This window comes from Hermetia illucens, chromosome 4 (assembly GCF_905115235.1).
Source record: "Hermetia illucens chromosome 4, iHerIll2.2.curated.20191125, whole genome shotgun sequence".
Taxonomy (NCBI): Eukaryota; Metazoa; Arthropoda; class Insecta; order Diptera; family Stratiomyidae; genus Hermetia; species Hermetia illucens.
Genome location: NC_051852.1, coordinates 84373967 through 84399824, shown reverse-complemented (window position 1 = coordinate 84399824; position 25858 = coordinate 84373967). Strand labels below are relative to the sequence as shown.

Sequence of the window (25858 nt, the reverse complement as noted above, 5' to 3'; positions counted from 1 at the left end):
TTGCTTTAAAAACATGTTGATTGCAACACATCCTTTTATGTAAAACAAAGCAGGCCAACCACACAGCCATCTTTGTCGGTTCTTGGCAATGTGCTTCAATCCATAGTCCGAGAAGTTAGCATTCTTCTTCAACTGCTCCATTGTATGGCTAGCTTGGAATGAAATTGTCGCTCTTTGTCAATGTGTAACCCATCCACAAATTCAAATACTCGTGTTAACCAGCGGCCACTTCGGTATTTGGCCCATATGCCTATAAAGTTCTTCACTTTTTATTGTCGCAGGTCAGAATCCCCCGATAATATGATGCAGACATTAGTTGAGGAAGGATTGGACCTTCAGAGTAATAGTGGCTGGCTATCTACATATATAAATTGTTCGACGTCTTCCAGTCAGACTGAGAACCTTCATATTATTGGTGGTTATCATTCAGAGCCTGCGTAGTCGAGGTATTTGCGGAGAGAAAAAAAGTGTTGTGGAGTATTTTACTGTAGCTTATTGTATACGGTGGGGCTCGTAGGCCCTCTTCCTTGGATTTTCAGCATCGTAAAAAATATAGCGAAGGACACATATATTTTTTCGTGAAGTAAGTTAAGTAAGTAACGTAGATCAATGTACATACTACAGTACATGAGGCAGGCATATTATAGGAAGTAGATAAGTTTAAGTTTTAGTTACTCAGTTCATTTATTGTTGTTTTCATCTTTGAGCCGGTAGCAGGTTTGTCCCCAGGGCTTTAGAGACTTTATATCCCCTATCGTATTCTTTCGTTACATTTTCTGAATCTAGTTTGAATTTCTTTTTTAAGGTCTTGTGTAGCCAAATTTCTGTATAACTTTTAATTAGGTTCAATTTTGAATATAAGTTGCGGTATTCTGTTGTGGTTCGTAATGACATTAAGGGGTCATCCCGTGTGTCGGATTTGCTTAATCGACTGCTTTTTTAGTATCAATTGTATCTAGATATAGTGTAGAATATATGGGCAAAGTGATTTTTTGATACTCGGAGTCATTCGGAAATTATAGTGTTAAACAACTGATAAGTCACATGCTAGATTTATGTCGATCGCCGTAATAAAGGTCGTATTTATCGGTCCGCATAACTTCGCTAAAAGGGCAAGAATTGAAGCCATGTGGTACATGTACATGTGTTTCTTGAAGAAACCTAAGGTTTGTGGACTAGGTATAGCAGATTAATGGCCAGTTAAGGTTTTATGGCTAAAAATCGCATTCTACTTTTTAAATGCGTTTTTCTCGAAACCGCATTGTGAAAATCGGCTGCCACCACAGCCCAAAATCTATGCAACCGAATTCTTTGAAATTTTCACGACTTATTCAGAACATATTTCTACGGTCCTCAAACTAGGATAATTGCGATTCATTCAGTAGTTTTTTTTTATTCATTGAAGAAGCCGTAAAAAACGCCAAAATTCAAAAAAAAAAGTTTAACACGACACCAAATATTTAGCTTTTAATATTTTTTGATAATCCTAGTTTGCGGACTGTAGCTAAGTCTGCAGGTTAAAATGCCGTTTACTTTTTTCCTCTAAGATTATCGCAGCGCCCTCTAGCGTGGCAGCAGAAAAACACCTTTTTCGGAGATGGGTGTATAAATTGCTCTGTATTTCAATAACGAACTATGTGCTCGGGCTTTCTTCACAAAAAATTTCTAAAAAAAGCCAAAAAACGGCCTTCACACGGGATGACCCCTTTAAAAATAAATCTTGCCCCTTCAAATCTCTGTGGGATTATCGGACTTTTCAATGGCTTATTTTCTGAGGGGGGCGGGAAGAATGAAGATAGGAGAATACAACTTTGAGACCGTTGATAATTTCCCCTATCTTCGGTCGAAAATTAGACAAGATAACAGCTACGATGATGAAATCCGCGCCCGGTTGTTGGCAGCCAATTTCAGCTTACAAAAACTGTTTCGCTCGAAACGTCTCACCAGAGGGTCAAAGCTCATACTGTACAAGACAATGGTCTTGGCAGTCCTCATGTATTCCTCGGAGACTTGGGTTCTTAGCAAGAAGAATTGCGAACTCTTGGCCGCATTCAAGAGAAGAATCTTCCGAAGAATGTTTGGCCTCCTACATGAGGATGGACGATTCCGTAGGGTACATAACGACGAAATCTATAAGCGATACCATGACTGTCAGGTTGTGGATAAAATCTGGCTCAATAGGTTACGGTGGGCGGGTCACTTAATCCGTATAGATGAGGATGATCCAGCCCGGAAAGTCTATAAGGGCAATATCTATGGTAGAAAAAGAAGACGAGACAGACCAGTTAAGTAACAACACTTAGTGCGTATTTGTTACACAGTTGTTTATTTTAGTACTTCCGTACTGTGATATAGAAACAAGAGTATCGTAATATCGAAACAAGGACTGAGCTTCTTCTCGGTCACCTCGTATTTATATTTCCTTAAAATTGTTTACATAATATACATATTTCTACGGTCTGCAAACTAGGATAATTGCGATTCATTCAGTAGTTTTTTTTACTCATTGAACAAGCCGTAAAAAAACACCAAAATTCAAAAAAAGTTTAACACTGCGCCAAAAATTCAGTTTTTAATATTTTTTAATAATCCTAGTTTGTGGATTGCAGTTAAGTCTGTACGTTAAAATGCCTTTTACTTTTTTCTCTAAGATGATCGCAGCGCCCTCTAACGTGGCAGCAGAAAAACACCTTTTTTTGGAGATGGTTGTATAAAGTGCTCTGTATTTCAATAACGAACTATGTGATCGGGCTGGAAAAATTACTACACGCTCAAGATATTAATAAATCTATGGTGAACAATTCGTATTTGCATCTTTCGCGGCCTTCACATGGGATGACCCCCTTAATTGATTTTATTGAATAACTTAGTGACTTCTCCTTCTATTCCTTCAGGATCAACTTCGCTCTCAGTGTATTCCATTACATCGTACAGTTTTGCTCTCTTCAGCTGGTGGGTGAAGTATTTTCTTCTTTCTGTCACAACACGGTGAGTCACCTTTTTAAAACCCTCTTTTGTGTAGATATTTATTATCAAAATTGTTTTTTGGGATAGTTTATCTACAAGGCTTTTGTTGTTGACAAAAGCTGGAATCTATTTTCAATATATCAATCAATGAATTCCTTCATGCCAAATTTCTAGTTTTTTTAGAATTGCTGGTATTGGATATTTCGAGCCTGAATGATGGTGCCAGTTTGTTTGATAGTAGACGCGGCTATGTAACCACAGTAGCCTTGGGGTTGAATTGCTTTTTAAAAGTTAACACTTTAATTTAATTTTATAATTTTGAGGAGAAGTTATTATTATCCGGAAGAAAAAGAGAAGCTGAAACTTGATGGGGCTTGAATTGAATTTTTTCGTGTAAAGTATACCAAGGACCACTTATGTGCTTCCGAGCAGGAAAAGCTTTTATAATACCACCGATGCAATTTTGCCAACAGCATTATTGCTGTTCTGTTCCACTTTAATCCTTTTTAATTAACGAAAATAACCTCTCGAGATGGGTCTTTTTTAAAGGGGTTTTAAAGGGTTTTTTTTTTTGACAATAAAAGGAGATGTTATCTTTTCCATCTTTTTATATGTTATTAATGGCATCTTGTATTAAGACACAAAATTTTTAATTAATAAATTTGATAATCGTTTGTGTTTTTTGCGTCAAAATGGACTCTATTAAAAAGGTAGTTGGTGGGAGGTACGTTTCCATTTGCTGTAATCTGAAACCAAAAATTCTAATGTATTCAAATGTCCGACCCATGATTATAATTTTGGCTTAGCTGGCGAAAGTCGTAGTTCTTTTTCTTTTCTCTATTTTCTTCATTTTACACTCCCGATAATTCATAAAATTCCGATATTTCGTTTCTTGACCGTACGAATTATCGAGATTCTACTATATTGCGAAATGATCATTGAACTTTTGCTTTCACATAGGCCTGCTCATGCTACCCATTATTAAGTACATATCCATCGTTTGTTTCTGACTGCGGCGAATCGGACTTTTGTAATGGTAAAATTTGAAGCAGTTTTTACTGTGGTCCCAGTGACGTTGAGTTTTAAGTTTAAGGTCGGGTCAAAGCGGGTCGGGAAAGCAATATTAGCGGGACCTGGACCGGTGAGCTGGGGTCCGGAATTTAGCGTGTCAGGACTTGTAGGGAAATAGATGATAGTCAACATATAGTGAATTCGCTCGAGAAAAGTTCCCAGCAATATATAACAATTTTAATAATATTGCGGCAAATGCGTGATTGACTGCAAATTAGCATGAAGTGGCTATAGTATGAAGACAGGGGAACCGCCCATTAAAGAAAAGCCTAAATCGGTCATGGGAGCATTTAAAAAATCCACGTCGAAGTCTGAAATTGATAAGTGGACATAAGGGGGAAAAGTTCTTCCCAGATTTCAATATACGTGAATGCAAATGAGATAATACTTGGTGTTCCATGAGTAGATTCAGCAATCAAAGTTCCCAAAAACCTGAAGTGATTTTGACAAATTGATAGCTTATGAACACAGTTTTGCGGTTGATGTTGGTACTTTATTTGATTTGCTCCCCACCGCGCCGAAATTCCTCATAGACTTCCGTGCTGCCCGGGAAGGGGGGGGGGGGATCCCAATATATGCAAAAGTGGATTGTAATTTTTTTCACCAAATATAGCCATCAAATGAAAGGTCTCGATTACTACTTTTCAAAACTAGTCTCAGTTTTGACATTTATTTTACAAGGGGGTTGACGGTGCCATTTTCATAAACCCACTCAACTGAAAAATATGAAAAAAAATCATGTTTGTTTTTTTTTCTAAATATTCCTTTTTAAGCTAAAAATGGCTTTAAATTAAGTAACTTTTTAAATTTCTTTAACTTTCAGAATAAGAAATGGAGCTAGAGTCGATAGATTTAGAATTTTACCGTGTGCCAAAGTTTGCGTTACTCGTTCTCGGATTTTGGCCCGAAACAAAACTAACTCCTATTCGAATTATCCACGGAGTCATCAATCTAATCATTCTATCATGGGCAGTAATATCTGAAATGTGTTCAGGATTTATGCTAATTCAACAACCAATTGTGGCGTTGGATGCAATTGCACCATCACTTTCAAAATTGGTAACAATATTAAAATTGACTGTGATGTGGACATCGCGTATTCGATTTCGAATTTTAGTTAACGATGCTTATGATTTGTTACAAGTAGGTGCGTATTTAGTACTCTTTGTAAAGTGGTTTTTGTTTTGTCTTGAACGTTTGATTGTTTGACTGATTATTATTCATTTATTATTATTACAGATAACAGCGAAAAGAAACTCAAAATACTTAAAAAGATGAAGAAATTTACAGCTGCCCTCGGCTTTATTGTATTCCTCTTAGGAAATGCTACCAACGCGGCGTATTTTTTTCGTCCTATTGTGAATAATGCTTTGGATTACTACAATGGAAGAAATGTTACAAGAGAAATGCCGTTTATTGCATGGTACTACTTGCTTTGCTTATGTGCTTAAAACTTACTGGTGAAATTTTCTTTTTGCCGAATTTAGGGTTCCTTTTCCGACAACCAATATTGTAGCTTACTGCCTTGGATACATGGTTAATTCTTATTTTGGATTTATAGCAGCATTTGGATTTGGTGGGGTTGATGGTTTTTTTGTCCAGTCTTGTATGTACTTGTCGACTTTATTTCAAATATGTCGAGAAGATGCAAAGTTGGCTTTTTTCGCTGGAACGTGTAAGTTACGGATTTTGCATAAAATAAAACCTAAATAAAGTCAATTGATTGCCTGTCTGTCCGTCTTTTTGGTTATCTGCCTGGGTTTCTGTCTGTCTGTTACTTTTTGTTGTTGAAAGGTGGAAAGACTCAACTTCCCGTTGGCTCCTACTATACGGTTATATGAGACTTTTACTTACGAAAATCACCTTTTTCGCCTTCATTTACCCCGCAGTATTGCTCCAACAGTATTACGTTGCAGGGCAGGATTGAATTTATTCATCATTCAAATACTCCAATTTATTTCTGATACTACCATGTGACAATAGTGGTTCGATAGCTTCGAAATCCGCCTTGTGCGCGGCGAATCTTTGGCATTTAAAAGCAACATGATCAACATCCTTCGCAAACATCTCGCAGGTCGGGCACTTCAGTAGTAAAGGAGGAGGCGGTGCGTGTTCTAGATAGTGAGCACTTATTTCACGACATTTGAAGCGCAAAGCTTCCTTGTTCTATTCTAGTTTTAATATAGAACTAGGCTCACCAGCTGCAAATATGGAAGTATGTCACTGCTGATGTATCATTTCTCCAGTGATCCATAAACTATATAAGGAAGAATAGCTTTTAGAAAACATTATAAGGCTAACACGTATGCATGTCGTTTAGTAAGGTAAGTAGTAAGAATAACATCAAGTCTTCAATTATTGTTATTAAAAATAATGTTTATAAATTTCTTATCACTAAACGCTTTATCGGTTGGATCTTAAGATCAATTAGTCAATTTTTTGCCAGTTCTTTCAAGTAATGTGTCCTATTTATGTATACTTCTTTAGCTGATCTTCTGTGTGTCTTTGTTTTGTTTGTGTTACAGTTTTTAAATACAATTTAAATTCTGTTGTATTCTTCCAATATCGATCGCCTATTTTTTTACTTTACCTTTTAACCACCTAGTCTTTTTCTTTAAAATAAATTATAACCCGTTTTCTTCTTATTTACAAAAGCATTTATCTAAAAACAATGCACCACACTTTGTTACTATTTCACACTGCCTATTTCTCCTATTTTTTTATGAGCGAGCCGAAGTGTTCGGAGCCGCGGTTGGATACAGAAGAGACCGACTTATTTCCATGCGGTCCTTACTGTCCCAACCAACGGCATTTTTTTACCGCTGGTTCTCCACTCCCCTGGTGCGTTCTGAAAACGAGTGAGTGGAGAGTTTCCGCGTTCAGCGCCATCTTCCCGTCCGCATCCGCAACATCCGAAATAAATTTCGAATGCTGCAGATCCTGCCGCGCCACATCACTCCGCCCCCAGACGAAACCTAGGGGGTTTCGGCGACGGATCCCCGAACTTCGTTCGCCGTTAATCCACAAAGCGGACACGACGTTGCTTCGGGGCGCACACGGGTTTCAGCCTGGACAAAGAGACCGCCTTTTTGTGACCACCGATCTCGAGCTGGAAGAAATGTTCTCCCCTCTCGAGAACGCGGTACGGGCCCTCATATGGAGGCTGCAGCGGCTCCCGGACGGCATCCGTCCTGATCAGCACGTGCGTGCACGTGTCCAGTTCCTTGGGCGAACAAGCAGGTATGGACGAGTGTCGAGTGGGTGGTGGCGCTTTGATGCGTCGGAGATTGTCCCTCAGCAGACGCACCAACCCCGACTCCGTGAGACCCGATCTCTTGTCGAAGACCGGATCGCTTGGGAGTCTTGGGTTCTCCCCGTAAACCAACTCCGCGGGGCTGGCAGCAAATTCCTCTCGGCGGGTTGTACGAAGGCCGAGTAGGACGAGAGGCAAGACTTGAGTCCAGGACGGGTCGTCGCGTGCCATAATGGCGGCTTTCAGCGTCCGGTGCCAACGTTCTAGCATCCCATTGGACTGCGGGTGGTATGCAGTAGTCCACTGGCGTTTAAAACCCAGGAGTTTGCCTAACTCGGAGAAAAGGGTGGACTCAAATTGCATTCCCTGGTCAGTGATGATCACTGCAGGGACGCCAAAGCGAGGTATCCACTCTCGGCAGAGGGCTTCGGCACAAGATTGCGCCGTAATGTCCTTCAGAGGTATTGCCTCAGGCCACCGCGTGAACCTGTCGATGATTGTGAGGCAATACTTGTAACCGTGCGAGTCTCGCAAAGGCCCTATTATGTCGAGGTGTATGGTGTGGAAACGCTTGGTAGTGCGGGGGAATGAGCCCACTTCTTTCCTTACATGCCTGGAGACTTTACACTTCTGGCATGCGATGCACTCTCTGGCCCAGGAATTGATATCCTTGTTCATGGAGGGCCAGAAGTATTTTCCGGTGACTAACCGGTTTGTTGTCCTGATGCCGGGGTGCGCCAAGTCGTGAACTGCGTGGAACACTTCCTTGCGAAATGTGGCCGGAATGTATGGCCGAGGTCCCTTTTCCGAGTCTTCGCAGCAGAGCGAGAGGTTTGAGCCGAAGATGGGCAACTCCCGAAATTTGTATTTGGGGTTGGACTTGAGGCTCTGAAGTGCTGCGTCATCCACTTGCGCCTTGGCGATAGCCGAGAAATCGAGTGAGGCGGGGATGTTAACTTCGGAGACACGAGACAAAGCGTCAGCAACAATGTTGTCCTTCCCGGACACGTGCTGGATGTCTGACGTGAACTGGCTTATGAAGCTCAGGTGTCGAAGCTGACGAGGGGACGCTTTGTCGGGCTTCTGTTTCAAAGCAAACGTGAGAGGCTTATGATCCGTGAACACTGTGAACGGCCTGCCTTCTAGGGAGAAACGGAAGTACTTGATGGACAGGTATGCGGCGAGCAGTTCGCGATCGTAGGTGCTGTAGTTCCGCTGAGCGGGATTCAACTGCTTCGAGAAGAAGCTCAACGGCTGCCAAACTTGGTCCACCTTTTGGTGAAGGGCAGCACCTACTGCGATGTCAGAGGCATCAACAAAAACGGCTAGGGGTGCATCTTGTAGAGGAAATGCCAAGAGTGTAGCGTCAGCCAGTTGCTGTCTGGATTTATTGAACGCGCAGACAGCCTCTTCAGACCACACAATCTCTCGTGTGTCTTTTGTTTTGGGGCCAGACAAGTACGCGTTCAAAATGGACTGGTGATGGGCGGCCTTGGGCAGGAAACGACGATAAAAGTTTAGCATGCCCAAGAACCTCCTCAACTCCCTCACTGTTTTTGGACGCGGGAAGCTTGTGATTGCTTGCACCTTGTCTGGGTCGGGCTGTATTCCTTCAGGGGAAATGGAGTGGCCGAGGAATCTCACCTGTTTTTGAAGGAATTTGCACTTCTCAACGTTTAAGACTAAACCGGCCTCAAGGAGACGTTGAAAAATGCACTCGAGATGTGCTAAGTGCTCAGGCTCAGTAGAAGAAGCGACCAAAACATCATCCAAATATACGAAACAGAAATCGAGGTTTCGCAGGACTGAGTGAATGAACCTTTGAAAGGTTTGCGCCGCATTGCACAATCCGAAAGTCATTCGGGTGAACTCGAAGAGTCCAAAGGGTGTGCATATTGCCGTCTTTGGAATGTCTTCAGGAGCTACTGGGATTTGGTGGTATGCCTTGGCTAAGTCCAAGGTCGAAAAGATGCGGCAATTCGCGAGGTGATGCGCAAAGTCGTGGATGAGTGGAATCGGATATCGGTCAGGAACAGTCTGTGCGTTTAGCCTTCTGTAATCCCCACAGGGACGCCATTCGCCATTTGGCTTAGGGACCATATGTAAAGGGGAAGACCAACAGCTGTTTGAGGGCCTGCAGATACCCTGTTGAACAAGTTGTTCAAATTCTTTCCGCGCGATAGCCAGTTTCTGGGGTGGTAGAGGACGCACCTTTGAGAAAATCGGGGAACCAGTAGTATTTATGTGGTGCTGCACATTGTGCTTTACTGGTTTCGAGAGACTACACTCGGTAGTTATCTGGCTGAACTTTTGGAGGAGTGTCCGAACACGAGAGTCGGAGATGTCTTCCAAAAGAACGGAAAGGTTATTGTCAGCGTGAGATACCATTTGGCCCGACGAATTTAGTTTGGTTGTGGGGTCTATAAGGGACTTATGTTGCAAGTCCACCAGCAACCCATAGTGACACAAGAAGTCTGCGCCTAATATGGGGAAGCTGACATCCGCCAGGATGAAACGCCACGGAAACGTCCTACGCAAGCCAAGACTCACGTCCACTTGCCTGTACCCGTATGTATTGATGCGGGAGGAATTTGCTGCCGCCAGTTTGAGGGGTTGAGGAAATAGTCGATGATGCTGGGGTACGGGAAGAACCGAAACCTCCGCACCCGTGTCGACGAGGTAGTTGCGCCTGCTGAGGGGGTTGAAAATAGTTAGGCGACGTGGCGCTGCGCTCTGGGTGGCCGTCGCCAAGACCCCCCGCGGACCTAGTTTTTTGCGGTAGGCGCGAATTTGCAAGGTAGCGTACATCTTGTCGCTTTATCTCCGAACTTACGATGATACCAGCAAATACCCTGGTCCGCAGGCTGTCTTGACGACCTGCTACCCGAACGCCCTTTTCGTGTGGCAGACCGTGAGCGAGCTCGCGACCTGGCACTCGAACGCTGAGCGTCCAACGTCGCCCGCATCTCGGCCACGCTGGCAGTTAAGGCCGCGATCTCGCGCCGTAAGTCGCTGACCTCATCCGACGGTGGTTGAACGGCCGCTATGGTTGGGCGAACGTACACCTCCTGTACCTGATCGGCCGTTGCTGCTAGTTCCTCCAAGGAACCGGAGACGCAGGCTAGGATCGCCTGGGTGCCCTCCGGGAGCCGACGCAGCCAGAGCGACTTGATCAGATCGTCGCCGATCTTGCTCCCACCCAATTGCCTCATTTCACGAAGCAATTGGCTGGGAGTTCGATCCCCCAACGTTAAACCCGCCAGCAAGTGGTCTAATTTTGCCGACTCGCTTGCCGACAGGCGCCTGATCAACTCGCTCTTGAGCTGCGAGTACGATGCCGACTTCACTACGTCGGACACCAGAAGTATGGACTCTTCGTCCAGGCCGACCACCGCGTAGTTGAAACGGGTCGCGTCCGATGTGATGCCGGACATTTGGAACTGTGCTTCCAAATGCACGAACCACAGCTCGGGGTTCCGCCGCCAAAACGGAGGAACGCGTACGGCGAGGGCGGTCACTTGTGGGTCCGATGGGCCTGCCGCGTCTTTATTGTCAAACGACATTTTTCTTACCGAAAAGTACGAGTTTGTGATGCAGACGCGGTGAGTTTATACTGAAACGCGGTGAAATTTACACCGACACGGCAGGCCGTACCCACAAATGCACGCACGAACCGAGAAAAACGACGACCGAAGCGGACGCTCTCCAGCGCAGACCAAAAACACCGGGAAAACAGAGAACTCGCGATTCGAAACACCTCAACGCCGTCTCTTGCAGCGGCTTTAATTTTATTATCACTTTTTAATATAATGAACAATTAGTGCGAATAGTGCACAACTAATGCTACAATTGAATTTGGATATAAAATGATTACAGAGATGAGATAATATGAGATAATGAGATAATAATATATATAATAATTTCAAGCCGAGCTGGGGTCCTCCTCGACGGCGGCGCTGGTTCAAATTCGTCGGGCTGTAGCTGCGGCGTTGGCGGTGCTGGGGACGTCCGTTTGCTGCTGTTGATCGTTGTCGTGACTACTCCTAAATTCTCAAGGAAAATGTGCTCACCAAAATGACGACGGAAATGACGCGGCCACTGACTGCGAGGAGACCGGGCGGTTGTTCAACTTATCCTTTCCGAACGCTGCAGCGCCAAATTGCTCTGAACCTGCTCGCGGGCTGGACTCTGCCCAATTCTGATTTTCCGGATTTATTATTTTTACGCCATTAATCCGCCCACACACATTGGGAACACTTCTGAAGCGCGGATAGTATTTCCTGCAAAGATTGTCGGAAGGTCGTGGCAATGATGGCTGGTCCGGTGCGTGAAAGGTGTTGTGCAGGAGGGCGCGCGTACGGGAAGTCGCGTGAAAATCTACTTCTGGTGAGGGTCCGTCGTGGGTCGCGCAGTACACTGTGTAGAGAAAGTTTTCTCGCGTTTTTTTCTTGCCTCTGCTCCGACTCGGGATGTGGAGATGCGACACGTTTTCGTGATGTTTACAACGGCCCTCGACACTCAACTGTAGATGCGAACGCGTGAAAATCGCTTGCCGTACGGTCTACTGATGTTTTTGATAGATTTCTCGGTGTTTGGAAGTTCTATTTCTGCCGTGTTGCTCGGACGAATTTTGTCGTTAATAGAACTTCACCAATGGTGGCGATGGCGGACAATTTGTCACTTTTTTCTATCGGGGTCACCACTTTAGCTGATCTTCTGTGTGTCTTTGTTTTGTTTGTGTTACAGTTTTTAAATACAATTTAAATTCTGTTGTATTCTTCCAATATCGATCGCCTATTTTTTTACTTTACCTTTTAACCACCTAGTCTTTTTCTTTAAAATAAATTATAACCCGTTTTCTTCTTATTTACAAAAGCATTTATCTAAAAACAATGCACCACACTTTGTTACTATTTCACACTGCCTATTTCTCCTATTTTTTTATGAGCGAGCCGAAGTGTTCGGAGCCGCGGTTGGATACAGAAGAGACCGACTTATTTCCATGCGGTCCTTACTGTCCCAACCAACGGCATTTTTTTACCGCTGGTTCTCCACTCCCCTGGTGCGTTCTGAAAACGAGTGAGTGGAGAGTTTCCGCGTTCAGCGCCATCTTCCCGTCCGCATCCGCAACATCCGAAATAAATTTCGAATGCTGCAGATCCTGCCGCGCCACACTTCCTCCTATAGATCCCCTTATAACATGTATCACTGGTTACCATCCAATATAACCTGCGATCGAACTCGTTTTAACAAACCCAGTGGTGAATGGAAGATCTCCACGCTTTGAAATTAGTTGCATTTTTTGGTAGCTACGGGCTTTTCGATGCCAGTCGTCGAAGCGTTTCCTGAGAATTGCGACTTCTTTGAATTAAAGGAAATACATATATTTCCTAATAATCAAATCCAATCATACAAACAAATTGCCATAGTCAAAGAAAATAAACAAAAATCTCAATAATAGAAACAACTCATGCTCGAATTAGTTATCTGCTGTCAAAATTACTGCGACCTGTGAAACTGGAGTTGAGATTGCAACTCTCGGAGAAGAAAAAAATAAGTGCACCGAACGTATTCGCTATCCCTTCACTGGCGTACGCATTCGGTATATTGCCGTGGAAGAAGAGATATCTGGAAAACGTGCAATGACGGTGAACACGTGAATTGCCTCTGGTAACCATTTGTCGATTTGCATGTTTCGAACAAATAGTTGTGTGCTGCGGCGCTCTTTGCTGAGTTGGAGGGATATATGTGTGCCATTCAGGTCGGCGTGATCGCCACCCGAGCTTATAAAAAGCACATAATGAAAGAGCGGGATGGATAAGGAACAGTGCAGAATATATGATTCGGCGTTAGAGATGTTGGACCATCTCATTTCTGGCTGTACTATAATGGTGCTTGTGCAGCACACGAGCAGGCATAATGCTGTATGTAAGGTGATCCATCAAAACCTTGCATGCAAGCATGGGACAATCACGAGAATATGTCCGGTTGAGCGATAGAAACCGCAAGCAGTTCTTGAAGTTCTGCTCACAGCATGTATTGGCACCGGCAAGTTCAAACTGATCAGCATATAGCGCACAATAAGCCTGACGTGCTGTTAGGTAACAAGAGGGCTCGCTCCGTGTATATTATTAATCTTGCTATTCCCCATTATAGTGACATTGAACGGAAATATGCAGAGAAGAAGGTAAATTATGATCCACTGGCTTGGTGGCAAGGTGATTGTATCATAGTTCGTATAATATTGTAAGCTACCGGTATTATAGCCTAATCCCTTACGGTTCCCCTTGATATTCTGGCACTCTCCCACAGTTTGGTTCAAATTATGCTGAAATACACCATTCTGCATACGTGCTTGCGCTTTGGGTATAAAGCTTTTGTGTTCATCTTATGTTAGAAACTTCAACGCACATTTTTCTGTCGGTATATAGCTACAAATCCAACCTATTCCTTCATATTTTTCCAAACTACCAAACATACGTACATATTACAGCCGCAGATATTATCCTCACCCTAAACAAACAAACTGCCTATTTCCGAATACTGTACATTTATATGCACTTATAATATATAAATTCGTACCCAAATTTCCGATTTATTTCGTGCACAAAAGCATACATATGTATATGTAGTACGTATATTAAATACGGCTGGTTTAATGGGCAAATATATCTATCTGAATTAGACACTACTCGCAAACTTCATTAGCGCGCATATATGTACTATATACCTATATAGCATGTCTGGTTGGAGGAATTCATATTCATATACTAATGACTAAAAAACTAAAACAAAATAATTCTTTGCGACCCCATTCATAAGAACTCATTTCGTTATGGTTGTAGAATGGTTGAAATTCACAAAAAATGGCAAAGTTTCACCCCCATAACTTTGTTAATAATAATTGGATTTTTTTCAAACTCGACCAAATTATGCACTATGTCCTTCATTACACCCATCCCAAATTTTGTACTTCTGGAATGAACATAAAGGAGTTACCGGGTAAATTTCTAAAAAGTGGAAATATACTATTATTTACTTTGTGCAGATATCGGAACCGGATGTATTTTGAGGCTTAGATTTCGTAGGTATGTACTACTGTGATTTTTTTCAGATTTTTCGGTTGGATAGTTTCCGAAAACGAGACCTGTTACACTTTTTGTGGGTCATATTTTACTCCCTCACTTCTCTATGTTTCCCCCAATATCAAATATGGAACCAGTTAAGTGCTAATTAGGGTAAAGTACTAATTGAGACCTTTCATTTGATACCCCACATGGCTACATTTTGCACCCTCCATTCACATGAAGGGGAGCCCCCCTTAAACTTAACACAAAATGGCGCCACTTGCTGCATGTGAAGGCAACAGCACATCACACACTTTTACCGATTTTCGTGACAATCGGTCAGGCCGTTTCCGAATAAATCGGGTGTGAACGGCAGACAGGCAGACAGACACCGACTCGATTCTAATAAGGTTAAAAACGAAGAAATTGAAACAAAACTGCAGAAAGTAAACAAAACTAAAGCATTTGTCCCATTAGCATGTAGCACGTAAAATATGCGTATATTATGTGAAAATATCCACTTTCAAGGGATATTGACATTCATAGTCTTGCATTTGCAGAGGAGCGACAGTTTTGACCTAGGATAACTTTGTTAGTAATAGTGCGATTTTCACCAAATTTGGCAGGATCATGCTCCATGCTGTAGCCTACATTGTTGCTTTCTAGTTGTGATTCTAGGGTGAACTTAAGGGGGGTTTCCCTGTCAATTGCTAAACATTATAGTAATGTACTATTATTAACTTTATTTGAACAGGTATCGGTATGGAAGGTATTTTGGAGCATAGTGGCAGGCTCATGATTTTTTTTTTGAGTAGTTTCTCAGAATGGGTTCGTTAAGAAAATGATCATTGTCAACCCCCCGCACTCCCCAGCTTTTCAACAAATATCAAAACTAAGACCGGCTTCGGAAAGTACCAATTGATAGTTTTCATTTGATACCCCACATGGCTATATTTGATGAAAAAGAATTTGCACCCCCCTTTTGCATGTATGAGGACCCCCCTCAAATTCGACGTAAAAGGATGTAACTCACTATATGCGTGAGCGTTCACAGGTCCCACCTTTCTACCAAATTTGGTGCCAATCGCTACAACAGTTTCCGAGAAAAATGCGTGTGACGGACAGACAGACAGACAGACTGACGGAAAGACAGACAGACCGTAAACCGATTTTAATAAAGTTTTGTGTTTACACATAACCTTAAAAAAGAAACAACGAAGAGAATTAGCTAAAAATCTTAGAAAAATTCCAAAACAAGTTAGAAACCGAAGCTATTATAATACCTAGCAAAGTTCAATAGAAACAGAAAACGCACAGAGAGCGTGCTCAGGCGTCTTGAGTTCTGCGTTCAAAGTTTTATCTTCTTTGTAATAATATTGCTAAATAACGTGGTTTTCTTCTCCGTACGTGTAGTACCAGTTTCAGATTGTTGATGAATTTTTCGTTGACTAATTTACTGCTCTCGATGGTCGAGCGACCTTTCGTCCGCCGTTAGATGCCTTTCTCATGTGTTCACTGAATTTTGTGGTGATAAATTCCGCTTGTCCCGTTTTTCCCCGAAAATGCTGCAAATGAAAGACTCTATATTTGAAGTGTGGCGCCACTACCGATTGACGTATCTCCTCAGCTAACGAATGTCATCTTAAGTTCCTTTTTGCTCGCAATGTCCACCCGGGCGAATCTTTACTACCTCCTACCTAAACTCTGACGCCTTCCGGCAAGGAAGTAGACTAAATTCATTCAAGGTATTATTTACTCTATGAATCCGATCTCGAAAGCAGAACGGCGGATGCTTTTCGAAATTTATTTTGTATTTACAGCAATACTGTTACCCAATGTTCTTACCAGATACGACGTTTATATTAAGAAAATTTGATTTGGCAAGGGATGAGGTGTCTCTGAAGAGGAAGGAATACCATCTGAACAATTGCGTTTCACACTTGAATAGGAAGTTTGGAATGGTTTTTTCCTTTGAAGGACTTGGTTTCTGGCAAAAATGTTAAACGCCACAAAATCGCTTGCAAGAAGAATGAAACACCCCCATTGACATCAAGAGCAGAATTCCACCTTCGTGATATTCGAGGAATTATTCCTTGAGAAAGATTACCACCCAAACCTGCCCTAATACCGGAAGTACACCGTGTCCAAGAAAGTACGAGTGTCCCAATATGAAAATTGAAAGGTAGTCAATAAGAATGTTCAACTTACTGCCCATGAAGCATTTTTGCAGGTATTCTTGATAAAAGGTATTCTTGACATCATTTGAATAACAGTGAAGCAAGTTTGGTTTCTCAGGAGCTACGGAACTACTGACGCAATACCTGGAGAAACACAGCGAGAAGCACACACCTTTCTATTGGATTTCTAGATCCAGAAAAACGTTTGACCTTATGTTACACGAAGCCATCTGGTATGCTTTGTAGCAACATTTAATACCAGAAGAGCTCATGGGCTGGGTTGAATTGCTTTACCACGATTCAAAAAGTAAAAGTCTAAGGGTGGCGAATATATCAAAACCGCTTCGTGTCCATGTCGGGGTTCATTAAAGAAGAGTCCCTTCACCACTTCTCTTCGTTTTTGTTATGGACACTGTGGACATCCAACGTCCAGCGCCCTGTATACTGCTTCATCCAGATGATGTTTTCCTAGCGTCTCATAGCAAGGCCGATCTCGAGAAATTTGTTCAAAAATGTAATGATCGCTTCACGCAACACGGTCTCAGGTTGAATCTAAATAAAACAAAATTTTTGAAGATCGATTCTAATGAAAAAGGCACTATGACTGTTAGTGGCAACGACCTGCCCAGAACTGAGTGATTTAAATATTTGGTATCAGCCAATGGCAAATTGCGTTATGCAATTGTTTTACTCATTGGCGCAACCTGGATGAAGTGTGTTCCACAACTCGCGTACTTTTTGATCGACGTATCAACGAACGTCTCAAATCCGAAATTTACCGCAATGTCGTCCGCCCTGTCGTCCTCTATAGTTCTGACTGCTGGCCGACTATGCAAGACAATGAACGATTGAATAAGAGGACGACTGGTCCTCGAAATACTGTTATATGGGAAATAAAAAACTCACTAATCGGTATTAAGAAATAAAATTTCTTTTTTCCATTATAAAATAAGGGTATCCGCGATCGATATGGAGTTGCATTCACCGAGAATGGCGTGGTTACGTAATTCACGCAAACGAGAATTCACTGGCCAAGAGTAATCTGATCATTGAAGTCGATAAAAGACGACCAAAAAGCCTGCCGCATCCGGATCAGGCCTTTAACAGAGGCAAGGAAAGGAAGGCTAAGGAAAAAGAAGAACTTGGAGCATCTCGAAGAGGCGTTGGAGGAAAAACGTCCATCACTAGTGAATATGGGCAACATCATATTCTACTATGACAGCGCTAGGCCTCACATTGCCGCTCTAATTCAGAAAAAAATGCAGGGTTAGATTTACAGTTGGTCTAATACTTTGTACTCCCCTGGCCGTGCTCGTTGCTCGACTGTTGCGACAGTCATCTGAAAGGAAAATAATTTTTGAACGAAGACGCTTTGAAAGCCGGCCTTATTTATTTCTTCTCATCCAAGTCATTTGAACTTTATAAATAGGGGATTCTATTATTTTCAGAAAATTGGCAGTGTTAGTAGACCACGGAGGAAACTATTTTTTAGACTAAAAATAAAAATATTTTCTTATGAAAGTTCTACAGGGTGCGGAAGCATAGCTTCCTTTCTTAAAATGCGCGCCACTCAGTTAGTTGATGTTATATCGGGGCGCTAGTGGTCTCGTTCAAGAGGGGATACTGTAAAGTTTTGCTCCGACACGGTTCAGTCGCCATCATGCGTTGGAATAGTGAGGAGCCTGCCTTTGCCGTTGAGGTTTACTTTTCAAGCGGATGTTCGGTTATTGCAACACAGCGTGCATTTCGGAATCGCTTTAATTTAGCCCCGTTGGCTTCCGTCCCAGACCGCAAATCAATTGTTATATGGGTCACTACATTCAGACAAATTGCAAGTGCGATAAAATGAAGAACTGGAGTCCCTCGGCCCGTTAGATCACCTGAGAACATTGAAGCAGTGAGAGCGTCAATGTTGTGATCGCCACGGCGTTCTGCGCGCAAACGCGCATCTGCCCTTGGACTATCCGATCGTTCTGTGAGAAGAATTCTCCGTGATGATCTTCATTTTCATATCCTATAAGATGGCGATAGTACAGGAACTTTCAGAACGTGATGACCGCGTGTGAGCTTCTTCTTGATGTCGTTCCCGAGGGTGCTATTGTTTTTTTTTACCGATGAAGTCCATTTTCATTTGTGTGGGTCGGTTAACAAACAAAACATGCGCTACTGGGCTGACACCAACCCTCGAGAATTGCATCAAAAGCCTTTGCATTCACCCAAAGTCACAGTGTGGTGTGCAATTTCCTCAGCTGAAATTATTGGTCCCTGGTATTTTGAGGAAAATGAGGTTACAGTGACAGTGAATTCGGACCGGTATGTAAACATGCTACAGAATTTTTTTCCCACGGCTAGAAAATTTGGATTTGGGGGACACTTGGTTCCAACAAGACGGTGCAACAGCACACACTTCAAGACCATCCATGGATGTTTTGAGGGAACACTTTCCAGAGCGCCTTATCTCAATTAGAGGCGATTTGGAATGGGCGGCACGCTCTCCCGATCTGTCCCCTTGTAATTTTTTTCTATGGGGTTTTTTGAAATCCCGTGTTTATGTGAACCGTCCAAGAAGCGTACAAGATTTGAAGACCAACATCCATGAAGAAATTGCCAACATAACACCTGCTATGCTAACAAGAGTCATGACAAACGTCAGAAATCGGTTTACGCAATGTATGGAGAATGGGGGACGTGACCTAACAGATTTGATCTTCAAAATAATGTAAATAAAAACTTTAGACATGTACCTACATTATAAAAAATAAATAAATATTTTCCGATGCATACAATAGTTTTTATTGAGTTTTGAAAAAAGGAAGTTATGCTGTCGCACCCTGTATATTACGAAATAAAAATTGAAAAAAATTATGCACACACCCAATATTTCATATATCACTTGACTACAAAATTAAAATCTGAACTTATTTTAGATTGAAGATAAATCACGTTGGTGTCGGTTTCTTCTTGCAAAGGACAACTAAAATCGAGATTCTTCGTTCGAATAATATTCTTATAAAAAGGGATCTCACCACACGATGGAAACTAGTGTCACACATCAAGAAAGAATTCTGGAAACGCTGATCCCAAGAATACTTGACTGAACTTCAGCATAACAACAAATGGAAAACGATGGAAGAAAATATTGAAAAGGACACTATCGTGATCATCAAAGAGGATAATATTCCTATTATGAAATGCCCCCTGGGAAGAATTATCAAGGTACATTACGGCGATGAAGGTTTAGCAAGGGTGGCAGAAATACGCACAAAGTCGGTTGTTTTGAAGCGTGCAATTCACAGGTTGGTACCCCTAATTAAGCCACGAGAGCAGAACACGGAGGAAACAACGACTAACTCGGAGGCAACCAGGCAATGCAGAAAGCGTAACCATAAGGCCAAGTGGCGCAAGAGCCGTCGGTCTCCGATCCCACATAGATGCCATCTCGACAAAGAAAGAAGCAAACGGTGGGGAAGGTGCTCAGGACAATGTTGCTCACTTGCTTGCTAATCCCGACAATCAACAGTAAGGAGGTAGAGGTAATAAAACTTAGCCAGCAACCAGGGATTTACTTTGAAGGTGAAGGAGAGATGAAACTGATTACTTACTATTGAAAGCTTGTAGTTGATTCTATTCTATAACCCTATCGAGCCGAATTCCGAGCTTTAAGAAATAGCACAATTATTCTGCAACAGTTTTGCCAGCAGCTCCTCTACAAGGGCCCTCGCAGGGCTCGCGGAAAAAAACGTGCTTCTTGTGATGAAATAACGGCCTGGGAGAATGAAGCGACGCGTTTTCAACCACGTGGGAACAATCGCCAACTTTCTATTCGGCGTGCTCGATTCAAACTATGCTAATGAGACGCCGCAAAAAAATTAGCAATATCCACAAAAACGAAGATTTGGTTCTGTCACTGCTCAAAAACCACACCTTGTTCAGGATATTCCTCATTCCGGCAGTCGTTAACGCGACGATCATAATGGTGCGATAATCATGCGATTACTTAGCGGTAACTGCTCATCGAAATCAATACTATCCAGTGGCTGAAGATGAACGGTCGAAATGCATAATAATACACAACTCATCTTACCTTTGCGCCCAGCCTCATCCCATTTACCACCGCGGAGTAAATGAAAACAAGTGTGAAATTGACCTGTTAAATGATGTCTCGAGGCCAGAGTTTTGCCAAAGGAACCAGTTATGATCAATTTTGCCTGGATAGAGATACCAACAACTAACAAATGGAGCTTGGCCGTGGTCAAGGAATCCTGTTTAAACATAGTACGTTCCGGCTCTAATATTATTCAATCAATAAAAGGGTCTGGTATTTTGGCGCTTGAGCTAGGATGTATCGCGAAGTATGAGCACATAACACAAGCACAAGGACATCAAGACTACTTCAGCAGTTTGAATATCTCCTATTCAAGCCTAATACCAATGGATATCAGCATATACACACCACAGTTCTTAAAAATCCAATTTAACAAAACGGGCGTCAGTCCTCACACAGAAAAAATCCGACAGCTAGCGACCAAAATTAGGCAACAGCGGCTGGAACTACTAGATAAAATACACAATCACCAATTGTTGACCACCACCTTGTTGAATTCATCAAGAGTTACCATAGCAATCCTCATCGCCATGATACTAGCTTGGAAGCATGCATTTTACTACGAATATACCATTCGCACGTGTATCTAACTTAGGAACAAAACCTGTATTTGGATTGGTCCGCGGCGCATTAAACGGTGGCGATTTGGTGAGAAGAAAGAAGAAACGATGTCACCCACACGATTACCGACCATTACGAATGTTAAAGATCCACAAAGCATCCTCTGCATCCCTCGGGGTCACTAAGCCGGGTAAGTGGAATATCAACCGAGATACTTGGCTTTGGAATGATCATGTTGAAATGAAGATCCGTGAAAAGAAACGCCTCTCACAAATTTCTCGACGATAAAACGCCTGCTAATTGGCAAATTTATAAGAATGCCAACCGGGAAGAAAAAGAAAAAGAAAGCGATCGCTGTCACCCGAGCGAATCATTACAAAAATCTTTATGATAAACTGGAATTGCTAAACGAACGTACACAGTATATCGACAAGAACGGTACTTTGCTTACCAACCGTCGAGCCGCAACGGATAGATGGCGAGAATACTTCGAGCAGATTTCAACTGAAGAATTTGTTCATCCTCCACTTCCACAATCATTGCCGACATTTGGGCCAGTTCAGGTAAGCGCAGCTTGGTGCTCAAAGGTGGCGGTGAGGAAGACAGGCGGCAACCCTGTCGGCCAAACCAAAACCAAGTGGCCGAGGAGAACCTCCATAGTGGTGGCACCGGGAGACGCTGTACTCACTTTGGCTTGCCAGCCGTGATACAGCAGGCGAATGCTCCAAAGGGCCTAATCAGGGCAATCAGACCCGAGTCTGCACGGAGACTCATCTGAAGTGGCAAATTAGTCACGAAATCTTACCAGGGGTATACTGGTACCATTGGAACCGGGATAGCCCCTGGACTCTCATGCTTTGGGTGAATTCCCGTTGTATGTGAGTACAGCTCGGTTGCTTGCGGTTGGCTCCCTAGTGGGAGTTTCATGGGGGTTGTGGTTATGCTCAAGCGAGAAAAGACTTTCGGGCCTCGGCGTGGTATTGCGTTTCAACACGGGTGCCGTACTCCTTAGTTCGGTACAGATTTAGGTATATCTTGCATCCACCAGTATGAATGCTAAGCCATGCAGTTGGTATAGACTGGTACCGTTGTTGCTTGTCTCAGCAGGGCTCTGATTGTGGTCACAAAATCAATCCGTGTCTTAAGAAAACCGTGGGACTAAGTCGTCCAGACAGGTGCTCACGTTAAACCCTCAAGGACTTAACTGTCAGCGCAACTGAAGTTGAGGAGGCAATAAAACGAATGAAATCCGGGAAAGTCACAGGACCTGACGACATCGCATCTGAGCTCTGGAAAGCGAAGAGCTGCGAATCAACACTGTGGCTCAGTGAATTCTTTAATCGGGTTATTCAGGAAGGAAGAACACCATCTGTCTGACAAGAAAGTAACACAGTTCCAATATGGAAAATGTTCAAATTACCGTCCAATCCGATTATTTTCCCATACCGTGAAAATTTTTGAACGCATTCTTAACAACCGTATTCGCGACATCATTGAAATAACCATGAATCAAGCCGGATTTGTCAAAAACTGCGGAACTACTGACGCAATACACGCTGCGCGGTTACTCATGGAGAAACACCGTGAGAAGCATCGCCCTCTTTACATTGAATTTCTGGATCTAGGGAAAGCATTTGACCGTGTGCCACACAAACTTACCTGGTATGTTTTACAACAACACTTAATGCCAGAAGAACTCGTGCGCTGGGTTCAATTACGCTACCACGATCCGAAAAGTAAAGTTCGAAGTATTGCGGATGTATCAAAACCGCTTCGTCTCTGTGTTGATGATCATCAAGGAAGCGCCTATTCACCACTTCTCTTTGTTCTTGTTATGGACACCGTCACCCGGGACATCCAACGTCCTGCGCCCTACCTACTGCTTTATGCAGATGATGTTTACCTAGCCTCTGATAGCAAAAATGATCTCGAGTAACTTGACCAAAAATAGAATGATCGTCTCATGCAATACGGTCTCAGATTGAATCTAAACAAAACTGAATTTTTGACGACCGATCCCCATGAAACAGGCACAATCACTGTCAGCGGGTGTCATCTGCCCAGAACTGAGCGATTTAAATATCTCGGGTCAAGACTATCAGCCAATGGAGAACTGCGTTATGAAATTCGTTCACGCATTAACGCAACCTGGATGAAATGGCGTTCCACAAATGGTGTTTTTTTTTGAGCAAAGATGGGAATGGGACATATTTTGGGGTCTAGATTTCATCTAAGCGCACTTTCTTGATTTTTTTGGATTTTTAGGTTGGGTAGTTTGTAAAATGAGTCCTGTCTCACTTTAAGTGTGTACATTTACTCGCGGACTTTGCAATTCAGGAACAAAACTAATATAAGATATAATTGAGATCTTTCATTTGATGCCCCACATTCGATGAACAAATTTTTTTACATCCCCCCTTTATATGTTTGGGGAGTCCCTTAGGAACTATGACAGACAGACAGATAATGAATTGATTTTAATAAGGATTTGTTTCACACGTTGTATTACAGGAAACCTTAAAAATTACTAAATTTTTAGTCAATGTAGCTTCTGTAGAGCAAAATATAATTACTCGGAAGAAGCTATCGGCAGCTATTGAAAAACATAACAAGATTATGGATATGTGCGAGGAATTAGTGGATTTATTCACGCTCATTATATTAGCACACTTTCTATCTGCGGCCCTTGTTATATGCGTCACTGCTATCGACTTTTTGATGGTATGTATGACTAATGAACGCTGTTTATTGAATATTTCTTGTAATTTTTAATATTTAGGCTTCAGGATTTAATATTGTTGTCTACGTTGTGCATAGCCTAATGGTGATTTTTGAATTATTCGTCTATTGCATTGGTGGAACTGGCGTTTTTGAATCTGTAAGATGTAACCCATCACCAGAAAATAAATTATTAATTTATATTTTAGAGTATAGACGTTGCTAGAGCTGTTTACTTCCGTGAGTGGTATAAGTATGATATCAGCACTCAAAAAATGATCGGGCTGATAATGGTAAGATCACAGAAAGGTACTAATGTGCAAGTACCATTCTTTGCACCGTCAATACCGGTCTTCGGTACGGTAAGTAACATACTATTTGATATTACATCCGGCAACTATTGAATGACTTTGTTACAGATGTTGGGAACAGCTATGTCATATATTACTCTTTTAAGAACTTTCTTGCAGAGGTAAATCCTGAAAAAATTGATTGTAAACATTTTACTTGAATAAAACTAGAATTGAAAATAACTGGCTCAGATCAGTTCAAATTTGCACTAGATAACATTATATTATTTGTGAGATTTTCTGAATTCTCTCGTCATGCAAGTTATGGAGTTTAAATAAAACGACTTAAAATTTAGAATTCAATCCTCGTTTATTCACAGTCTTAATGCAACTGATTATAATTTAGCTTATTAATTTAGATGTTGCCTCGTATTTCTGTTACAAAGGAGTTAATGTTTTTGACACTAAGGTTGCAGATTTTTTTTTCTATATCTAAGTTGGAGCTCGAATATTCGCGTAGTTTGTCTTCGGCTTAATTCGGGTAGCTTTTTTAACTAGTTCCTAGTACATTTTTGGTGGTCATCACCTGAAAGGGAACCTGTAATAAACGTAGATGTAAGCGATGTAACTGGATTGAATATAGTCAATCATGATGGCAGGGATATACTAAAAACGGGAAAAGTTCCGGAACTAATACGGTGTCGTATCTACATGCAATTGTATGCCTTTGTGGTAGCCAGGGTCGGGAAATTCGGTTTATCCTTTTAGACATCGCACAAAATCAGGAGATGGTGCCATCCTAATCTCGTGCAGGTAACACTCAAAACCTCCATGTCCACTTAGAACTTGGGTAAGTAAAGAGTCAATCACGCACTCAATATTTCTGCCATGCATCTAAATTGCCGATTAGCCGCGCAGTATATCTGCCCCTTTGCTGGTTTTGCCGAGGCAATTGCCAGTCGAGCGCAATGCTGTGGCGCGGCAGGATCTGCAGCATTCGAAATTTATTTCGGATGTTGCGGATGCGGACGGGTAGATGGCGCTGAACGTGGAAACTCTCCACTCACTCGTTTTCAGAACGCACCGGGGGAGTGGAGAGCCAGCGGTAAAAAAATGCCGTTGGTTGGGACAGTAAGGACCGCATGGAAATAAGTCGGTCTCTTCTGTATCCAACCGCGGCTATGAACACTTCGGCTCGATCATAAAAAATAAGAAAACGGGTTATAATTTATTTTAAATTAATTTAAAAGACTCAAGACACAGTGAAGATCAGCTAAAATGCCATGCAATGACCACATTGCCTCCTACAGTGTACTGTAGTGTACCGTTACAGTCTTGAATGAAGTGCTCTAACACGCTTCAAGGCCCTTATCCAGTATGGACTGTTGTGCCAAAGATTATTATTATTATTATTAATTGCCACTCGGTAAGTGCGCGTTGACGTTCTTCACGGGGAACCACCGTCTACCGACGGTGCCAGTGATTCTGACCCAAAAGTTACGTCAGGAGTGCTGCCTTCACAGCCTGGGCGTCGCAATGTTGGCGTGGATCCGGTGTTGAAAGCTACGAGCCCGGTTCTAGCCTTATTTTCCTTTGCCTTAAGAGCTTGGGTAAATCATGTCCCATTCAAGGGCCCTAGCATTAAAGTA

General features: G+C 42.4%; 1 protein-coding gene across 2 annotated transcripts in view; it reads left to right on the top strand.

The window, feature by feature from the left end:
- Positions 1-24572, top strand: part of LOC119656121 (odorant receptor 22c-like) — a 40910-nt gene extending 16338 nt beyond the window's left edge. Inside the window, exons 2-8 of one of the 2 annotated variants that reach the window (XR_005249998.1) lie at positions 4862-5185; positions 5278-5461; positions 5526-5713; positions 23741-23922; positions 23981-24079; positions 24136-24281; positions 24339-24572. Coding sequence is in view for 1 of the 2 variants with exons in the window: in XM_038062448.1 (XP_037918376.1) it covers positions 4870-5185; positions 5278-5461; positions 5526-5713; positions 23741-23922; positions 23981-24079; positions 24129-24281; positions 24339-24395 (1179 nt within the window). In the remaining variant the exon portion in view is untranslated. Of the gene's footprint in view, positions 1-4861; positions 5186-5277; positions 5462-5525; positions 5714-23740; positions 23923-23980; positions 24080-24128; positions 24282-24338 lie in introns of both variants that reach the window. The other variant, XM_038062448.1, reaches the window with a different exon arrangement.
- Positions 24573-25858: the final 1286 nt, after the last annotated feature.